Below are 21,535 nucleotides of genomic sequence, written 5' to 3' on the forward strand. Positions count from 1 at the left end.
ATCAGAAATGGGATAGATTACGCCTGCGTTCAAGAGCTTCATGATTTCCTTTTTAACCACCTCCATCATCGGTGGATTCAATCTCCTTTGGGCTTCGCAGGTCGGCTTAAAGTCCTCATCCATCAATATTTTATGCATGCATAATGATGGACTCAACCCCTTTATGTTCGTAATGGTCCAACCAATAGCCTCCTTGTACTTTTTCAAAATTCCAACTAACTCTTTTTCTTCTTCTTTTGCTAGCTTGGTTGAAATTATCACCAGTAATTTCTCTTCCACTCCAAGATAGGCATATTTGAGATGGCCAGGAAGAGTCTGCAAGTCAAGACTCGGTGGTTGTACTATGGATGGAAGGAGTTTCCAATCTAAATTTTTTAGCTTCATACAGGGTGGTTCAACTCTCATAGGTTGTGCTTTTTCCAAGGAGTGGATTGCTTCAATCAACTCATCCTCCAAAGTTTACTTATCAGCCAGATTCTTGATCCCTGACTCATCAAAATGTTTGCTCAAGATGGTGGTTAGCACATCTTGGCTTGACAACTCAAAACAATCATTAGTACATGAATCAATAACATCTATGAATTTTAAAGAATGAATATCACTAGGATAATGCATAGCTTCAAAGATAGTAAAGTTGATAACCTCACCATCGAACTCCATGGACAAAGTACCATTTGCTACATCTATTTTTGTTTTTGCGGTACTCATCAAAGGTCTCCCCAAAAGGATGGAGCTCTATTGTGGGGTGTTTTCATCACCCATATCCAAAACATAAAAATCAGCGGGAAATACAAGTTCATTAACTTGCACTAACACGTCCTCCAATACACCTTTTGGGTGTACCAAAGACCGGTCGGCAAGTTGAATGATGAATCCGGTTTTTGATAAAGGTCCAATCCCCATTTTTTTATAACTTGAATAGGGTAAGACATTAATTGTTGCTCCAAGGTCTAGCATGGCGCGTGGTACAAAAATGTTACCCATTTTACAAGGAACCGTGAAAACACCTGGGCCCTTCAATTTTTTTGGTAGCGGTTTTTGTAACACGACTGAAACATTTTCCCCAGCTTTCACAGTTTGATTTCCTTTAATATTTTTCTTAGATGTGCAAAGTTCCTTTAGGAACTTTGCATATCTAGGAATCTGTGTAATAGCATATAAAAGAGGGATATTGATTTCAACCTTTCGGAACATCGCCATGATGTCATCATCTTCTCGCTCTCTCTCTTTTTGCTTGTTAGCCTTGAAGGAGATGGAGCTGGTGTGACTTTCACTTCGGTATCTACTGAATTCTTTGACTTTGAAGTACTTTTCCTTTCCTCTTCTTTGACAGCTTCTTCCACCTCGATCTCTTTCTCTTTTTCTTCTTCATCCGGCATCCTTGGACTTTCATAGCTTTCCCACCTCTTAAAGTAATGGCGCATGCATTGTGTCTCGGGTTCTTCTTGGTTTGAGATGGTAGCTTGCCTTGTTATTCCATCTTACTCACGGATTGAGCAAGTTGTGACACTTGTTGCTCCAATATTTTTATGCTTGCCTTGGTTTCTTGTTGTAAGCTTTGAGTGCTAGTGGCAAGGCTTTTGAGAATATCTCTAGTGGCATGCTTGATGAACCCTCTTGTGGAGGTGGTTGTTGAGGATGCCTTGGCTGGAAATTTTGAGGTTGAAAGGGTGGTCTTTGTTGATTTTGAGGAAATGGTGGTCTTTGCTGGTATTGATGTGATTGATTTGGTTGATAATTTCCTTGTTGATTTCCTCCCCAACCTTGATTGTTGTTCCATCTTTGGTCACCCCTTGGCTGCTCAAATCCCCTTTGGTTTGACCCGGAATATCCTCTTAAAGCATTTGCTTCTGCATAATCCTCGTCTTGAAGTTGTGGGCACATATCGGTTGGATGCCCCACTTGAGTGCAAATATCGCACGGGCGGGGTGTCGGCTGCACACCTTTGTCTTTGGCTAGCATCATAACCACTTTCGTAAGCTCGGACAATTGAGCTTCAATTTGAGGAGTGTGCACTTCCTTTACACCTCGCGGTGCATCTGTATACCATTATTCATCATGGATTGAATGCTTAGAATCTTCAGCCATGTTCTTGATTAAGTTGCGGATTTCGGTCAGAGTCTTGTCGGGTAAAGATTCGCCACTTGAAGCATTAAGAAGCCTTCTTTCCATTGGAGTCGTTCCTTTAATGAAATATTGGAGGAGTTGGTACTTGGTGATTCCGTGCTTTGGATAACGGGCACAAAGTTTCTCGAATCTCTCCTAATATGTGTGAAAAGCCTCTCTCTTATGTTTCTTGATTCTAATGATTTCCCTCCGCAGGGCTGAAGCTTTCATCTTGGGAAAGTATTTATCCAAAAATACCCTCACAAGATCTACCCAAGTAGTTACCATCCCCGGTGGGAGGTCATAAAGCCAGTCTTTTGTTGCATCTTGCACTGCGAAGGGGAATGCCCTAAGCTTGATTTGATCTTCCGTGACATTGTGTGGTTGCATGCCCACACACACAACATGGAATTCGGTTAGAAACTTGTGAGGATCTTCATTTTCCAGGCCTCAAAAGGTTGGGAGTAAGTGGATGATCCCGGATTTCAGTTCTAGGTTGGTGGCTGTCGGATATGTGATGCAAAGAGGTTGTTGAGTAACCTCTTGCCTCGACCATTGACGGAGAGTTTTCCCGGGTGGTGGGTTTGGAGGTGGATTCCCTCCATGGTTATCTCCCATGGTGTGAGTAGTGGTTGAAGTTTCTGTGGGTGTAGTGTTTGGGATATTATAAGTAGGTGAAGATGGTGGAGTGGTATTTTTGGGTGAGGATGGTTGAGATGAGAGTGATAGGCTTTCAGTTTCGGATGCGGACACACTTGAGAGGGGTATGTACTCCCAAATGTTGATGATTGGGGGAGTAGATGATGAAGAAGTCCCGAAAACCGGTTGCCTCTTACGAAGCTTGGCTTGCTTCCGTATTCTCCTTGCAGTCTTCTCTATCTCTGAATCAAGTGGCAATGCCGTACCTGTACGAAAAGATTTAGGCATAAACAATTAGTAACATCGTGTCCCCGGCAACGGCGCCAATTTGTTACGCGTGTCAAACCCAACAAATAATAGGGGCAGGATATACTCCAAAAGAACACTACTATATTGCACTAAAAGGTAGTACAAGGAAAGTAGGGATGATCCACAGAGACACGGGACAATTGGTTTATACCTCTTTGCACAAGGTACTATGGTCACCAATAGTAAAGAGATGGGGGTTTAGAACGCAATGATTAAACAAACAATTAAAAACATAAGTAATCAACTAAATGAGTGAATTCAATTCAGAATTTGTAAGGACTCCAACCGTCACACCCCCGAACCAAACGGCGAAAACGTCCGAGGGCTCTTGTGACTTAAATTGAATACCATCACAATGATTATACATGAATCATAACATCATTCATCACCATGAATTGAAATAGTACAACTGTTATTGTTTACATCTATTGCATTGTTTTAGTCATTACAATTTCATAATATAAACCTTTCGATAGGAAATCTAAGCAAGACACCATGAAATAACTTGGTACATATTCTTCGGCTTACCTGTTACCTGAGAATACAAGTTATTTTGAAAAACGTCAACATATGAAATGTTGGTGAGTTCATAAGTAATGTTATGGAAAAATGATTTTTGTGAAGATTGCAAACCCAAAAAATCCGATATTTTCTTAAAAGAGTATTTGTTTATAGAAAAAGTGTGAAGATCCGTAAATATGCTTGTCGATTTTGAAAACATGTATAATTGTTGAACTTTGTAAACATCACATAGGTTAAAATGTTGAACTCCCTGGGAAAACCCGATGTTGTCCCAATACGTAAATTACATGTCTTGTTTATTGTTATACCGATACGACGATTGTTTTTGATTACCCAGGTGACATTGGATTAATTAAGGTTTGTGAGTTGTTACAATCACGCATTAATGAAAATGACTAGTTTATAACTACAAATTACGAACGATCCTTAAGGCGTCATCCGTACTACTCACTTAATCCAACCACCCTGACTTCTCTTGATTTACGCCACGAATCTGTTTACTCGATTTCTCATAAGCCCAACAACCGAGGAGAAAGGAGGGTACGAAGCCCCCTTTATTTCCATAAGTTATTCAAGGCTATCGGGAATGCGAAAGGCACTTGGTCCAACTCGCATTTGACTTCTCGACCACACTAGCAGTACTAATGGACCATTAGGGCCCAATAGCACAATAGAGCTATTGAAAGTCCTTTTACATGAAATTGGGTCATAGAAGGCCTATTAACATGTAAGCGCGTTCCCTTCGGGCCCAAAGATCATGTTATTGGGCTAGCAAGGCCCAATAAGCACGATTCGAAACTTATAAGCCCAAAGTTTGAATGTTGACTCCTCATAGTTATCGCATGTTTATTGAAATACTATGGTTTATTGATTTTTGTTTTGTTATTGATTCGAGACCGAATCAATTCGTTTTGTAACGATATTGGTTGTTGAGAGTGTATTTATTTTTACGTTTCGTCGGTAGTCCTGGATCTTGTATTTTGTCTTAATGAATTAGTTTGTTTAAAAGTAAGATTTTTACCTTTTCACAACCTTTCTTTTATAAAAATAGCACTTTTAGTCCTTTATATAAAAGAATTTCATTTTAGTCCTTAAAACATTATTTTGACACTTTAGTATCATAAACTTGTTGAAAAGACATTTTTAGCCCAAATTTATTTTGTAAACAGCTTTAGTCATTCCAGAATGATGTTTTCTCGGTTAAAACCCCCAATTTCGCAACTTTTACAATTTTGCCCAAAATAGAAAATTTTTACATTTTTGATCCTTTTTGAATTTGAAAAGCATTTTTGACCATTGGAATAGTTTTATTACACTTCAAATCCCCTGTTTTACAGAAAGTTGCATTTTCAACCCCTCAAACTTAGAAATCTTGCATTTTGAGGCTTATTGGGCCGAAAAGCCCAAATTTAGCCCATTAAATTCAAAATTTACATTTTAAGCCCCTCAAAAATATTGTTGTTCAGAAAAATTATTATAGAAACTGTTTGGACCCTTTTGACCCTCCAGAAATTATAATTTGTCAGTTTGGACCCTAAGTTTTGTATTTTTGACATTTTATGCCCAAAAATGGGTTTTATGTTCAAGTATGTTCACCCTAACCATATAAACTATTTTTCTTGACTTGATTAGTGTAAAATAGTTTAAGTTATGTTTATTTCCTTCCCCATGTTTTAGATCTCGGTTTTTATACACTTTTTGGATAACATATTCATCACAAACACATGATATCACACACATACATGCATCAAATCACACATAGAATACATTTACACATAGATCTACACATTTACTTGTATTCTCCCCCCCCCCCCATAAAACTCATAAAAACCGAAAAGTAAGAGGTATGTAACTCACCTTGAGTTGTGGATCGGTTTTGAAGAAGATTTGGAGAAGTTTGATGCTATTTTCGACCCTAGCAAGTTCCTTGGATGGATCTCGAACGTAGTGGCTTTTAAGATGCAAGATCATGAACTTGAATGGATTAAGAGATGATTTTTGATGAAAAGAAGTAGCTAGATTATGGATCTAAGCAATATCTTACCTTAGATGGTGAGTTTTTGTGGAGAGTATCCTTGAAAGCCTTCTAGATCTCGAAAGTTTTGAAGAAGAAGTGAGAAGATGTTCTTCAAGACTTAGAGAGAATGGAGTGAATTTTTGTGAGTGTGTGTGTTGTGTTCGGCCGAGAGCAAGAGAGAGGGGAGAAGAGAGAGTGAGTGAGGTGACTATGCATGGGAACATGAGAAAAATGCATGGTTATCCCATGAACAATTGTGAGGTGGCATCAAAAGTCAACACCTCCTCTTGGATTGGGCTTGGGCCGAGAATAGAGAGAAAAAGAAAAGGATTTGGGCCTTGTATGCTTAAGCCTATTTCATGGTTATGTTATGTGATGTTTGGCACAAATAAATATAAATATGATTTTTTTATAACCTATTAGGGCTAAATTAAGTTAATTATGGCCCAATAAGGTCCATTTAAATATTTTGTTTCATTCTAGGCCCAATATGGCCCAAAATATTAAAATAAATGAAAGTGGGTCCAATGAGAGCCCATGATATTCCAATTGGAAGCTTATTGGTCCATTGGTCCCAATAAGGAAATCCTAATCCAAAATGGACTTAAACAAGGATTTCTAAGGTTTCCAACTGTTTCTTGACTATTTGCAATGCTTGTATGAAGTGTTTGATTGAAATTTTGTTGTCATAGAGTAAGCATCATGCATGCTTTCATGTTTTTTATTCATAATTGACATAAGTGTTGTAGTTACAAGGCACCAAAAATTTCTAGTTGTGACATCATCCCCCCGTTAGAGGGAATTTCGTCCCTAAATTCTTTTGAAAGCTAGATCTGAGAATGCTAGAATAGATGAGGGTACTTTTGCCTCATTTGGTCTTCGCGTTCCCACGTGAATTATGGCCCACGCTTCACGTTCCACCGTACTTTCACGATCGGGATGCGACTTTGCTTAGTACGCTTCACCTCCCTGTCCATGATTTTGACTGGTTCTTCAACGAACAGGAGATTCTCATTGATTTCAATTTCGTCAAGGAGAATGACGAGAGTTTCATCGGATAGGCACTTCTTTAGATTGGAAACATGGAACACGGGGTGTACACTGCTGAGCTCAGCGGGTACCTGCAGTCTGTACGCCACTGGACCTATTCGGGAAAGGATCTCAAAAGGTCCAATGTATCTTGGGTTCAGTTTTCCCCGCTTTCCAAAATGAATGACCCCTTTCCAGGGAGAAACTTTTAACAGCACTCGATCTCCGACCTGTAACTCTAAGGGCTTTCGCCGTTTATCAGCGTAGCTCTTTTGTCGGTCGCGCGATGCTTGTAGTCGAGCTCTGATTTGAACTATCTTTTCTGTGGTTTCACGTATGATCTCCGGTCCCGTTAATGTCTTGTCTGATGCTAGTTCCTTTTCTAGCTGATTGTCGCCCACCTCAGCCCAACACAACGGGGATCTACACTTACGTCCATATAGCGCTTCGAAAGGAGCGACTTTGATGCTCGAATGGTAACTGTTGTTATACGAGAATTCAACTAAGGGTAAGTGGGTATCCCAGGACTTCCCAAAGTCTATCACACATGCGCGAAGCATGTCTTCGAGCGTCTGGATGTTTCGTTCGCTTTGACCGTCCGTTTGTGGGTGACAAGCGGTGCTCATGTCGAGATGGGTTCCAAGTGCTTTCTGAAGTGATTGCCAAAAACGTGAAGTGAACCTACTATCTCTATCTGAGATGATAGACACTGGTACTCCGTGAAGCCTCACGATTTCTCGAATTATATTCTTGTCAGTCTCTCCATCTTATAAGATTCTTTTATTGGCATGAAATGGGCGGATTTCATCAGTCAGTCAACTATTACCCATATAGTGTCTAATACATCTGACGTCTTGGGTAGCTTGGTCATGAAGACCATAGAAATCCCTTCCTATTTCCACTTAGGGATTACTGGTTGCTGTAATAACCCCGAGGGCTTCTGGTATTCCACCTTTACTTTGGCGCAAGTAAGGCATTTGCTGACATAGGTGGCAATTTCTGCCTTCATGTTAGGCCACCAATAATGTTGTTTAATATCCAAGTACATTTTGTCCGAACCTGGATGGATGGAGTATCGCGTCTTGTGAGCTTCATTCATGACTACCTCCCTAAATCCTCCTAGTTTAGGACCCAAATACGGTTCATGAAATAGTATACTCTGTCCTCTTTCACCTCGAGATTCTTTTCCATTCCGCGTAATGCTTTGCTTGCTCTGTTTTCCGCCTTCATGGCATCTGACTGGGCTGCCCTGATCTGAGTGGTTAGCTGAGATTGGATGGTTATTGAGAGAGTTTCCACGCGAGGATTAGAGTACTCTTTCCGGCTTAAGGCATCAACTACCATGTTTGCCTTGCCTGGGTGGTACTTGATTTCACACTCGTAATCGTTTAATAGTTCAACCCATCTTCGTTGCCTCATATTCAGCTCTTTTTGATTCAAGATGTGCTGGAGACTCTTGTGGTCTGTGAAGATGGTGCACTTCGTAACATAGAGGTAATGCCTCCAAATCTTCAGAGCGAAGACCACCGCTCCCAATTCCAGATCATGGGTTGTATAATTCACTTCGTGTGTCTTTAGTTGGCGGGATGCGTACGCTATCACTTTTCCACGCTGCATGAGAATGCAACCTAACCCTGATTTGATGCGTCACAGTAGACCACAAAATCTTCTGTTCCCTCTGGTAGAGATAGTACCGGGGCACTGCAGAGTGCTTTCTTCAGAGTTCGGAATGCAACTTCTTGTTTGTCCGTCCATTTGAATGGTACGTCCTTTTGCGTAAGCGAGGTAAGTGACTTGGAGATCTTAGAGAAGTTCTGAATGAACCTCCTGTAGTAACCTGCTAGGCCTAAGAATTGGCGAATTTCTGTGGGTGTTGTTGGAACTGCCCATCCTTCGATGGATTTGACTTTAGAAGGATCCACATGTATTCCTTCCTGACTAACAACATGACCCAAAAAGTTCACGCTACAGAGCCAGAACTCACACTTGGAGAGTTTTGCGTATAGCTTCTCCGTTCGCAGGGTTTCCAGGATTTGTCGGAGATGTTGGCCATTCTCTTCTTCGCTTCAGGAATAGACTAGAATGTCGTCAATGAAAAAGATAACAAAGTTGTTGTGGAATGGTCGACAGATTCGATTCATTAGGTCCATGAATGCGGTAGGGGCATTCGCTAGACCGAAGGGCATTACGACAAATTCATAATGTCCGTAACGAGTTCGGAAAGCGGTTTTGGGAATATCCTCTTCCCGGACCTTGAGTTGATGGTACCCAGATCGTAGATCTATCTTAGAGAAGTAACTAGCTACTTGGAGCTGGTCAAATAGATTGTCGATTCGTGGGAGTGGATAGCGATTTTTGACACTGAGCTTGTTTAGCTCCCTGTAATCGATGCACATCCTAAAAGATCCGTCCTTCTTTTTGACAAAGAGGACCGGAGCTCCCCATGGCGAGTAGCTGGGTCGGATGAATCCTTTGCCCAGGAGTTCGCTGAGTTGGCTGGACAATTCCTGCATCTCAGCACGAGCTAGTCGGTAAGGTGATTTAGCGAGGGGAGTTGCTCCTAGAACAAGATCAATTCGGAATTCAACTTGTCTCTCTGGGGGTACTCCAGGAAGATCTTCAGGAAATACGTCTGGGAATTCACGTGCTACTGGAATGTCTCGAACGTTAACCTCTTCCTTGGTTTTATCCACTATATGTGACAGGAACGTCAAATCGTTCTTTCGCAGATGCTTCTATGCCTGGACGCACGAGATGAGGCGAAGGTTCGTGCTAGGTTTGTCTCCGTAAATAACTATGGTTTCGTGATCGGGAAGGTGAAGGCTGAAGAGAATTGTTATCGAGAATTGAGAAAAGAAAAGATAGATTTGAATGATTGAAGATGAAGAACACAAAGAGTAAATATTAATCAGATCTCATATTGATTAAGACTGATTACAAAATAAGCAGAAGATAGATTTGAGTTTCGACTTCGTGTACTTCTACTTCTAGCCTTAGTCCCTATTTATAGGGAACTTACAAAAAATATACTAAGTCTATACATTTTCACTTCGCATACAAAATAACTTAGTAAAATAACATAAAATGCGAAACAAGAATACAATACACTATTTTCGACTTTTTACAATTTACATCTACATTCTCCCCCTTTGTAAACAGTCGATGCAATTCAACTCAAAAGCTTTTGAATTACAGAGTAAATTGTTCTTCGCACTTCTCCATACCAGGAGATCACCTTCTTTAGATCTTTCTTGTCTCCTTCGTTATTCTTCTTGCAGTTATTCATACGTACAATGAAGTGCGTATATTGCGAAGAATTATATCTTTCAATCTCTGAGACTTTGAACAGAAATTTCTTCGGTTTTCCTTTTGTATCTCTTCCCGAAAACACCATGTCAAATGGTTTCAGGCATATCTCACCAACAACATACTTCGACAAAGCAGATTGTGTCAAAGTATCCTCCCACGGAACTTTTACTTCTCTTCCCAGCACTTTCGCTAATTCTTCATCTGTAAGAGCCAAACAATCGAAATAGTTATCGATGTATGTCTTCACGTGTGCGAATCCAACCTTGAACACATCTGTCTCAGAGCCTTTGAGATTGTTTTCTTCCATATGCTTCAGGATCAGAGCTACTTGAATTAAATCGTTGCAGTTCATCAATGGAAAATCAGCTATTGTGAAGTCATATTGTTTGTTGCCAGCTCTGATAACAAAATATCGAAAATTTTGAAGCATGTCTTCAAACAAAACATCCTTCTTTATTGTCAGCACCTTTTTGATCTTCATCAACGACCAAACTTCATCTGGATTCTTCCCCAAGACAGCATGAAATCTGATTTTCATATGAGTATAATCATCCGGATTATCAAATTTCTCACTGATCTTGTATTGAGCTGTGATGAACAACATTTCGTTTATTGGGAAATCCAATTGACAATGATCTGAGTTCGCAATATCATAACTTCTTTTCGGCTTCTTCTCGAACTCATACATCTCCCTTCCCACAACTTTCGACTCTATTGTTTCATAAGAGTAAAGTTTCGCAGGATCTCCTTTGTTTATGGAGGGAGGATCACTTGCCCTTTGTCTCATGATGCTTTGAACTTGTCTCATCCTCTCCAACTCACCCTCTGCATCAGCTTTTAACTCCTCCTTCGACTTTTCATATAGTATTCCTTTTCCTTTTCCTATCACATCTTTCTGAGGTTTTGAGCTTGAACCTCCTTCGTTTTCTCCAATAACAATACCTTTGGTAACTGTTTTTGTGGTGATTGTAGTTGAAGAAATCGGTTTTGTAGGAATGGGAAGAGTAGCTACAAGTTGAGTCGACATCACTTTTCCAACTGTTTTTGCCTCTTCTTCTTTACTTCGACTTTTCTCTCCCCCTTGCACCCCTGTGAAAACAGGTGGAGCACTCTTCGGAAGTAAAGAAGTGAAATTCGTAAGCGGAGCAAGAGCTTTTTGAATAGCTTGTTCTAAAGTATTAATCTTTAGAGACAAGAATTCAGGAGTAAGGATTTGTGATGATGAAGAATGCGAAACTGCTGATTTAAGCTCAGTGACCAACTTTATCAGGTGATCAAACTTCTCCATTGTTGCGGCTTTATGAGCTTCAATAACAAGAATATCATTGAGCTTTTGGAGTTGAGAAGAAATCTCCGCAATTTGCTTTTGAAGATCTGCTTGTGTCGTATGAACATCCTGAAGATCCTTCGCAAGTTCAGACTTCAACTCCTGAAACTTGAAGTTGACATCCTCACGAACTTTCTTGACGTCTTGAACAAAAAGAATGTGACGTTCTTTTGTAGCAGCTTTGAGATCTTGAACAGCAGAAGTAAAATTGTTCCCTTGTGCTTTAACTCTGAGCTCATTATTTTTATCAGATTGATCAACCTTCTCCATGATCCTTTTCTCAGCTCCTTTTATCATAACATCAACCTCCATTGCTGATATTGAAGACATTCTACCAGAATCGGTTTGCGATTGGATAATGGCCTTTAACTTTTGATTCAGAATTTTAAACTGTTTTCCTGTCATCAGCATATGATCAGGAATATCTTCTTCGTCTGAATCAAAAAGAATGTCATCAAGTATTCCTCCAAAGGCACCTCCTTCGACTTCAGTATCAAACAATTGTTGCGAAGGTGGAGGATTTTCGGGTGATTGGGATGGAAAAAGTGTTGTGAATGGGTTTTGAAGGGCATGATCAAATATGGATGAAGTGGTGGATAAAGTGGTGGATGAAATGGGTAAAGATGTTTGAATTGTTGGTGCAACACTCAGGATAGGTGCCCCCATATCAGTTACGTTGACAACCGTATCGGAAATATGTACCTCCTCAAAAACTGATTTGGTAAGAACTATTTCGAGTGGTTTGGTTTGTGAAATAGTGGTAGAAATTTGCGAAGTTGGAAGTATTGGTAAAGAGACATTTACCATAGATGTGACAGGTGGAGTTTCCGGAACTACTTCTTCATCTGATGATTCATTGCGAATCACCATCTTTCTCCGTTTGACAAGCGTGCGTTGCATGTTTTTGGCAACATCTTCAGCCTGTTGTCTTTTCTTTCCTGGAGACACCGGTGCGAGAATACTGCGAATAGTAACTCCTTTACTACTCACTTCCGCTTTGCGAATTTGCTTCAGAACCCCATACTTAGAAGGTAAGAGTTCCTTCTTCGATTTGGATAAAGTTTCTTCGGTTGGAATAACTTCATCTTGTATTGTTGGTGAGGATGAACCCTTCGCAGTTTTCTTGCTAACCTTCTTTTTCTTTGATAGAGTAGCAACGTCTGGTAATACTCTAGTCTGATCAGCTGTATCAATGTTTCGCAAATATCTCACAAAAACTTTGTGAGTTGGAGAAACTTTGCGAAGCATCGCATCCGGAATACGAGCCACACGAGAAAAAATGGCCTCATCATCTTCTACAACTTTTGGAAATTGATAGAAGGAAAATTCAGCAACTTCAACATCTGTCATCACTGGAATTGCTTCTTTCTCATAGACTTTTTCCAGGATTAAGCTCCAGTATCTTGCACAAGAAATCCCCTTCTCCGAATTTGTATTTTCCAGGCTTTTAACAAATTCCTTCCACAGCTGAGTTGCATAATCAACATTGATGTCATAGTATATGCCCATTACCATAGCATATACTTCGACTCTTCCTCTATCCAATCTGACTGATCTTCCTCTAAGACACCGTAGAAAAATACCAAAAAGGAAATTCCAAATAAATGGCAATCCAGACTTCCTGAAGTCACTTATTTTCTCCAACTCCGGTTGATGCCCCATCTCATTGAACATATGAATGATCTGTGAGTTGACAGGTTTGACAAACGGAGGGTTGTTTGGAATCTTCAAGATTTCCACAAACAAGTTCTTGGACAGTTTAACCCGTTTGTTGTTGGTTAGATTGAAAGTAATCACATCCGCCGTGTGATTGTATGATGTTGTTGAAGCTGCACGAGATAACCACACCATAGGAACAGAAAATGAACTGAACATGGCAGTTGATAAAGGTGATTGTTTCAATGCAACGATAAGCATCTTCAATTCTTCTGGATAAGCTGAAACATTTGGTTCAACTTGGTAATTGGTGCTTTGAATCTTCATTAGTGATTGAGAAAGAACCTCATCAGTGTTGGAATTAGTGACTGCCATTGTTAGGGTTTGAAGAAAGAAAGTTGAAGTTTGGATCAAGGTTTAATCTTTGAAGTTTTGTGAGAGTTCTTGTTTGCGTAACCGTACATAATGTTCTTGATCCCCCTTTTATAGGTTACTCAAAATTGATTTGAAATTAAAGCGGGATACATTTAATGTTATCCGATGTGGCACCTTGAAACTCAGATCATGACTGCAAAAGATAACTATGTTTCAAAAAGTAACTGTCACATCTCCTCGAAAACCGGATAGAATACCAACCATTTTGAGTATACAGCCTGTCAAGTATCCGTTATAGAATTCAAACCGGTAAAACCCTTCGCATGGAAGCAAGGCTCATTCACTTTTGGGATTTAAAGTGCAGTCATATGCCAGACTTGCGAAATCATCAGTTTGAGTTGGTTTTACTCAGAACCTCAAGGATTTCGTGTGTGCATTGTGTCAATCGAAATAAGATAAGAAACAAGAAATTTTGGAATGTTGTGATGTCAAAATTTTAATTTGACATGAATGCAGTAAAACCCCAGGAAAAAGTTGCTTCGTTAATCATCAAGAGAGATAATCAACAGCTTGTGTAGTTTCCCGTGAATTACAATCGAATACTTGTAGAGAAGTATCAAAGGGCTTCTTTTTAAAAATCATTTTGGATTGGTTTGAAATTTCATTACATATCAGCCTTAACATAAGGTGAGAAATTGTAAATGAAATTACTTGTTTGACCAGTGTAGTCAGTGACAAGTTGGCTTGTGAAAATATTGATCATGACAAGGATTTGCGAATAAAACTAACACTGAAATCATATTCAAAAGAAAATTTGTTCTGGATCTTGTTGGGTAACAAACATTCTTGGTTGTGAATATTTGATAAAGACCACACATGCGAATTGAATATGATTTGAAGTTTCGAAATTTTTGATACTGAAACAAAGGTTTCGTAAAAATCTGGAACAAAGTTCCCCGTCAATTCCTTAAGGTTTATGATTTTTGGGTTTCACTTTCATCACGGACTCATGATGTTAGATCATAAACTCAGAGTTGTGATTTGTCTAGGTTTTGATTGGTTTGATCAAAAACCTCAAGGACAAATCTCTTCAAAAAAATTTGGAGTGTAAGAATTGTTTGGTTTAAAAAGATTGGATAAGAATCGAAGTGTACCTCTGTTATAATGACCAAAACAGAAAACTCTTAACTCATTTGAGAAGAGTAAGGTAGCTCGTTTTGACTTATGCGAATATAAGCCTTTTTGGGAAGAAATTTTCATGAGATAATTTCATTAAGGCTTTCTTTTCACACATAGAGTCGTGTTGAGGCTTTTGGTCTACATACAGCAGCATGCTTCTAGGGACATCCTAACTAGTTTGTAAAAGAAATTTAATACCTTCCCATAGAAACACAAATGTATGACCACTTCGCATTATAGCCCTGTATTAAATTCTCAGCACACACAGTTTAAAGAACAAAAAAAACAAAAATATTTTTGTGATTTTTGAATTTTTCAAAATTTAAAGAACAAAAAAAAAATCTTTTTGTATTTTTAATTTTTTAAAAGAAAAAAAAAACATAAAAAATAAAATCTTTTTGTATTTTTAATTTTTTTTTAAAAGAAAAAAAACTTTACCGTAGTTGTCATGAGCTCAAATGCGAAAAGATGTGGATGCGAAGCCATGCAAAGCCTCTAAATGAACAGTAACCTCTGAATGATGTTGACTCTTATCTGCTTAACAAAACTTTTAGGCTTGTGTTAATGAGATTGAATTCGCATTAATCATCCCCAAACCTGCTAAAATTCTAACAAATGATTTTTCATCAAGAGGTTTTGTAAAAATATCAGCAAGTTGTTCAGTTGTTTTGACAAAATGAATTTCAATATTCCCATCTTCCACATGATCTTTAATAAAATGATATCGAAGAGCAATGTGTTTTGTCTTTGAATGTTGCACTGGATTGTGACAAATGAGAATTGCACTTTGTGAATCACAATACAAATGAATCTTTTTCATGTTTATTGCATAATCACGAAGTTGACTCTGAATCCAAATAATTTGCGAAGTGCAAGCAGCCGCAGATATGTATTCTGCCTCAGCGGTTGATATCGCCACACAAGTCTGTTTCTTTGATTGCCAGCTCACCAACTTTCCATCCAATAGTTGACATCCACCAGTCGTACTTTTTCTATCCAAAGTACATCCTCCTAGATCGGAATCTGAAAAAGCTTGAATGAAAAATCATGTTTTCGCAGGATACCAAAGTCCTAAAGAAACAGTTCCCTTTAGATATCGAAAAATATTTTTCACTGCAGTCAAATGAGGTTCTCTTGTATTAGCTTGATATCTAGCACAACAACAAACCGAAAACATAATATCAGGTCTACTTGCAGTTAAGTACAATAAAGACCCTATCATGCTACGATATAATGTTAAATCAACAGCAGGAGCATCTAACGAAGGAGTTAGTCTTGTTCCTACGGCCATAGGTACTCTGAGCTTTGTGCTATTAAGCATTCCAAACTTTTCAAGCAAGTTCTTTGTATATTTTTCTTGATTGATTAAGATTCCTTCCCTGTTCTGTCTTATATTTAAACCAAGAAAATTATTAATTTTTCCCATCATGCTCATTTCAAACTGACTTTTCATTAAATTTTCAAATTCAATTGACAATGTTGGATCAGTTGAACCAAAGATAATATCATCAACATAAATTTGAACAAGCATTAGATGACACCCAACTTTCTTGCGAAATAATGTGGGGTCGACTAATCCTTGTTTATATTTAGATTGTTTCAAGAAATTAGTAAGTGTTGCGTACCAGGCCCTTGGTGCTTGTTTTAACCCATATACAGCTTTGTCAAGGATATACACATGATCAGGATGCTCATTATTTACAAATCCTGGTGGTTGTTCAACATACACTGTTTCTTCGAGTTTTCCATTTAAGAATGCACATTTAACATCCATTTGATAAACATCAAAGTCTTTGTGAGCTGCATAGGCTAAATATATGCGAACTACTTCAAGTCTTGCAACAGGTGCAAATGTTTCTTCATAGTCAATACCTTCTTGTTGCGAATAACCTTTAACTACTAGTCTTGCTTTATTTCGAATAATATTGCCATCTTTGTCGGTTTTGTTTTTAAAAATCCATTTTAATCCAACAATCGAAACATCAGAAGGTTTAGAAACTAATCTCCAAACCTTGTTTCGTTCAAATTCAGCCAATTCAAATTGCATAGCAACAACCCAATCTGAGTGTTCCATAGCATTCTTTACTGTTTTTGGCTCTATTTTCGAAATAAAGACATTAAACATACAAAGTTCTTGGTTTGCATTCAGTACCTCATTTTTCGCACGAAGTTGAGCTCTAGTCAACACACCTTCTTGTGGATTACCAATTACCTGTTCTTTTGGATGATTTCTTGTCCATTTCTCAAGTGGTGGAAAATTTGGATCAAATTCTAATGGTGCATCTTCATACATATCTTCATTTTCAGATCCTGCAACAGAAAAGTTATCATTAAATTCATGAAATTCTTCATTTTTATCAAGATTAATTGTCTCTTTTTCATCATGCTCCCCCTCAACATGATCTGCATCTTGATACTCCCCCTCAAAATGATGTTCTTGTTGATTTTGCGAATGCTCCCCCTCAACTTGATGTTCCTCCTCCATACGAACATCTGGTGTGCTTTCACAAGTTATCGTTGATTCATCAGTATGTTTTGAGGATTCTGATGTTTGATTATCAGGAGCATTATTTTCTGCATCAATTGCCCTGTCAGGAATTCCGAAAATTAAGTCATAATCAAAATCATTGATTTCAGAATTATCAATTTGAGTATTTGAATCCACAAGTATTGGTTTATTATCGAATTTACTATCAATTTGTTTAAGATAGTAATCATCAAATGTTAAATTGAAAGTTTCTTCAATTTTTCTTGTTCGTTTATTAAGCACTTTGTATGCAACTGAATTCTGTGAATATCCTAAGAAGATGCCTTCATTAGCTTTAGCTTGAAACTTTGACAAATTATCTTTGAGATTCATGATAAAGCACCTGCAACCAAAAACATGTAAGAATTTTACATTAGGTTTCCGATTATTGATTATTTCATATGGAGTAACATTGAATCTTCGATGAATGTATGATCGATTTTGAGTAAAACATGTTGTGGACACAGCTTCTGCCCAAAGATATTGAGGTAGATTCGTATATGCTAACATGGTTCTGGCTGCTTCGCATAGAGATCGATTTCTTCTTTCAACTACACCATTTTGTTGTGGAGTATATGGTGATGAGAAATTATGCGAAATGCCTTTGCTTGTGAGAAAAATATCAAGAGTTTGATTTTTAAACTCAGAACCATTATCACTTTTAATTTTTCGTACATTCTTCTTCAGACTAATTTCAATCTTTTTGATAAAATCAATCATCGTCTGAGCAACTTCAGATTTCAACCTGAGAAAAAACACCCACGTGAATCTAGAGAAATCATCTACAACAACTAAAATATACCGCTTTTTATTTATTGTTGCAACAATTGATGGTCCACATAGATCAATGTGAAGAAGTTCCAATGGATCTACTATTTTTGAATCTATCACAATCGGATGACCCTTTCGATGTTGTTTTCCTTGTTCGCAAGCTGCACACAAAGAATCATTGTCAAATTTTAGTACTGGTAACCCTCGAACTAAATCTTCAGTTACAAGTTTATTTATATTTCGAAAGTTCAAATGTGACAATCTTCTATGCCAAAGCCAGCTGATATCATTAGATGCTTTTGATAGTAAACACACAGTTGGTTTTCCCACAATCGGTTTGATGTCCAGTGTAAACATACCACCATATATTTTGGATTTGAGGAGTATTTTATTTGTCTTTGCATTTGAAATGATACTTCCTTCTTCATTAAATACAACTTGATTTCCAGTACCCACAACAAGTTGTGATACACTTATCAAATTATGTTGAAGTCCTTCAACATAGGCAACTCTGTTTACTGTGAAGTTTCCATTTGTGACTTTCCCATATCCTTTCACTTGACACTTGTGATTATTTCCAAATTTGACTACTCCAGCATTTTCCAAGCTTCTGTAATCTCGTAAATTTTCCTTTCATCCAATCATATGACGAGAGCAACCACTATCAATGTACCATTTCATATCATATTGCTCGTCACATATCACCTGCATTTATTGAAAAAATTTAGGAACCCAATACTTATTGGGTCCATCATTAGTAGAATGAAACAAATTTTTGGAATTTAAAAACCATGTTTTCACTTTGTTTGTAACAGAATCCATTATATCAACATCATCAGTTCTAGATATTGAGATATAGTCATTCAATAATTTTGGATTTCCATTGATTGTAATCTTATCCTTCACAACATTCGCATTTTTGATAACTGGTTTCCATTTTTGAACCGGAACTTGCGAATTATGAGATGATGTACTTTCAATTGAAGAATTATTTGTGAACTTATCAAATGCACTTTTGATTTGTTCTTCTGAAAACTTCCCACTTTGATATTTCTTTCATTTCCTTTCAAACCAATGATTGATCGTACTTACATCAGATTTTCCTTTTGTGTATGAAACTTTGGTTGGTTTTGATATTGAAGGATTTGGAAAATTTGGTTGTTTTGGTGAAAATTTCATTTTGGCTTGAGTTGAGTTTCTCAAACTTGATGAAGTATTCGTGAATTTGCCAACATTTTGAAATTTTTGATTATTTGCAAATTTTTGCGAATTCTCAAATTTTCGATTGTTGTCGTATTTGCGAATATATGGAACCTTGTCAACAGAGTTTATTTGTTTATGAAAACTTGAATATGTTTGTGTGTTTTTGTTTTGAAATTTTGATGATGTTTTTGAAATTTGTTCTCTTTCATCTCTTGATTTTTCATTAGACACAACTTGCCAGAATATTGTTCTTCTTGCTTTTCTTTTTGAAACATTATTTTCTGTTGAATAATTTCCAACCATCAATTTGAATTCATGAGAATTTAGTTTCACTTCAACCTTTGAGTTTCCAACTTTTTCAAAAATTTTGTTTGATTTTTCACCTTTAACCACCCATTTTTGTAATGATTTTTGTTTTTGAAACACATAAGAATTTTGTGTTAAATTGTTTTCTTCTGTGTTTTGATTTGCGAAAAAACCTTCAGTCGTGGACTTCTGATTATCTTTTTCAAACATTTTATTGAACTCAGGATGAACTTTCTCAGCATTTCCAGTAGTGACAAAAACTTGATTTGGAAAAATGGTTTTATCAGTACATACAAAATTTGGATATACCACTGTGTTGGTTTCCAAATAATGTGCGCCTTTTTCATTTAAAATTTTATCAAATTCTTTTGTATTTTCAAACACTTGATCAACCACAACCCTTTGAGGTGTTTCAGTTGAAACTTTCTTTTCTTCTTTATTTTCATCAGTGTCATCAGATTTCCAGCTTTCAACTTCCACATTATCAAACTTACAATGTTGCGAAGTTGAAGATTTATCAATTTCATCCTTTACTATTGAATCAACTAATATTTCTTTATCTTTGATCTTAGATGTGATATTAATGATTGACAATTGAGAACAATCAACCTCTTCTTCCTCTTCTATCTCACTGATTTCACTCACATTATCAGAATTTTCATCAATATCAGCATAATTGAATTGTGAGGCAAGATTTGAATTTTCAGTTTTCTTTAAGATTTTCACTTGTTCACTCTTTGTTAAACTTTCATTGACAATGTTAACTAACTCATCAGCATTCAGAAATTCATCAATTTTGACAATACCATATGAATATCTATCATCAGGTATTTTGTCAAACTGAGTTATTGTACTTTCGCAATCATAAGAAACAACATCAACTTTTTCACGTTCATACTCAAGAAAAGGTAAAAGTTTCCTATGTTGTTCTTTGCTAATATCAGAAGAATGATGTAAAGCTGTTAATTTTGCATACAATCGTTTTGCAGAATTACAATATATGTTTCTTTGTGCTAGCAATAACCTGACATCATTAGTAAGATTATTCCTATCACAATCTATATTTTTGACTTGCATTTCCAATTTTTCAACTCTGCTCTTCTTTATTTCTAAATCTCTTCGTGTCTCACTAAGTTGCACATTTAATTTCTTAGCTTCATTACTAGCAGACACAATAACAGAATCAAAATAAGCCACAGTATCATCAAATGAAACAATTTCAACATCATAAGCAGATAAAGGAATATTAAAAGATTCAAGAATTGCACGTACCTTGGTTGTCATGGGTGACTTGTCAGTGGATTTAGACACAAAACATCTCCCTGAAATGTTCTCTTCGCAATCCTCAAAACTTGCGAACATTGCTCCATGTGTGGGATGCCTCATTTCCTCATCATCAGATCCTGAAGACCAGATCTGATAAGTTCCACTTTCTTCTTCAACAGATTCTCCCTTAGCAACTAATGACACTCCTTTGGTCTTAGCACGTAATTCTTCAATCTTTTCGGAGTAGTAATCTTCATCTGTAACTTTTTCTTTCTTCTCTTCTTTCTTTCGAAACATGCAATCAGCTGCGAAATGATTCGCACCATTGCAATAGTGACAGTAAATTCCTGAATCACCTTTCAACTTTTTCTCTTCATTCGCATTTTTCTGTTTTTCATCTATTTTCTCCATTTTCTTCCTCTCCTCCCCTCCAGTTCTAGTGACAACATTTTTCGCATCACTATTCTTTCCTTTTGGATTAAAAGGCTTTTTGAAAAACTTCTTAACTCTGTTGTTTGAATAGAATGCTACAGCTTCATCATCGGAGTTCATCAAAAATCCTTCTTCATCTGAACCATCTTTTTCATCAGTTTCTGATACCTTTGAAACAAGAGCCAAAGGACCACCAATAGCTAGTTTTGATTCTTCATACATTTCTGAGACCTCATATTCATGTGTTTTCAGTTGATTGTAGAGATCATTCAATTTAGTTGTATCAAAACTTTGTTGATTCTTAATCATCATGCTCACACTTCAACATTCCTTGCGAAGACCCATAATGAAAGTTAAATTGAATTCCATGAGAGATCTAGTGATACCATACCTATTGCAGCGAAACATAAGCTCATTTAGACGATCATAGTAATTTTCGAGAGTTTCTGTATCCTTTTGTCTGAATTCCTTCAGTTCAACAAGACATTGCTTCACAGAGTTGATCTTCGTCTTTTCGCTACCTTGATACTTTTCTTTTAGAGTATTCCAGATGTCTTTGGCT

General features: G+C 37.3%; 1 protein-coding gene across 1 annotated transcript; it reads right to left on the reverse strand.

The window, feature by feature from the left end:
• Positions 1 to 735: 735 nt before the first annotated feature.
• On the reverse strand, positions 736 to 1,379 carry LOC145064538 (uncharacterized). The gene is made up of 2 exons (XM_079011967.1): positions 1,287 to 1,379; positions 736 to 1,143 (listed from the first exon to the last, which is right to left on the reverse strand). The coding sequence occupies exons 1-2, from the start codon at positions 1,377 to 1,379 to the stop codon at positions 736 to 738; spliced, it is 501 nt and encodes a 166-aa protein (XP_078868093.1).
• Positions 1,380 to 21,535: the final 20,156 nt, after the last annotated feature.

Source organism: Lactuca serriola, chromosome 7 (assembly GCF_051521515.1).
Source record: "Lactuca serriola cultivar US96UC23 chromosome 7, Lser_US96UC23_V15, whole genome shotgun sequence".
NCBI classification, from domain to species: Eukaryota; Viridiplantae; Streptophyta; class Magnoliopsida; order Asterales; family Asteraceae; genus Lactuca; species Lactuca serriola.

Excerpts from the sequence above, each read along its gene's own strand:
- LOC145064538 (XM_079011967.1), bottom strand. The coding sequence starts at position 1,379 with ATGCCGGATGAAGAAGAAAAAGAGAAAGAGATCGAGGTGGAAGAAGCT. Across the intron at positions 1,144-1,286 it reads CTTCAAAGTCAAAGAATTCA|ATTCCTAGATATGCAAAGTT; the intron begins GTAGATACCGAA and ends GCTATTACACAG.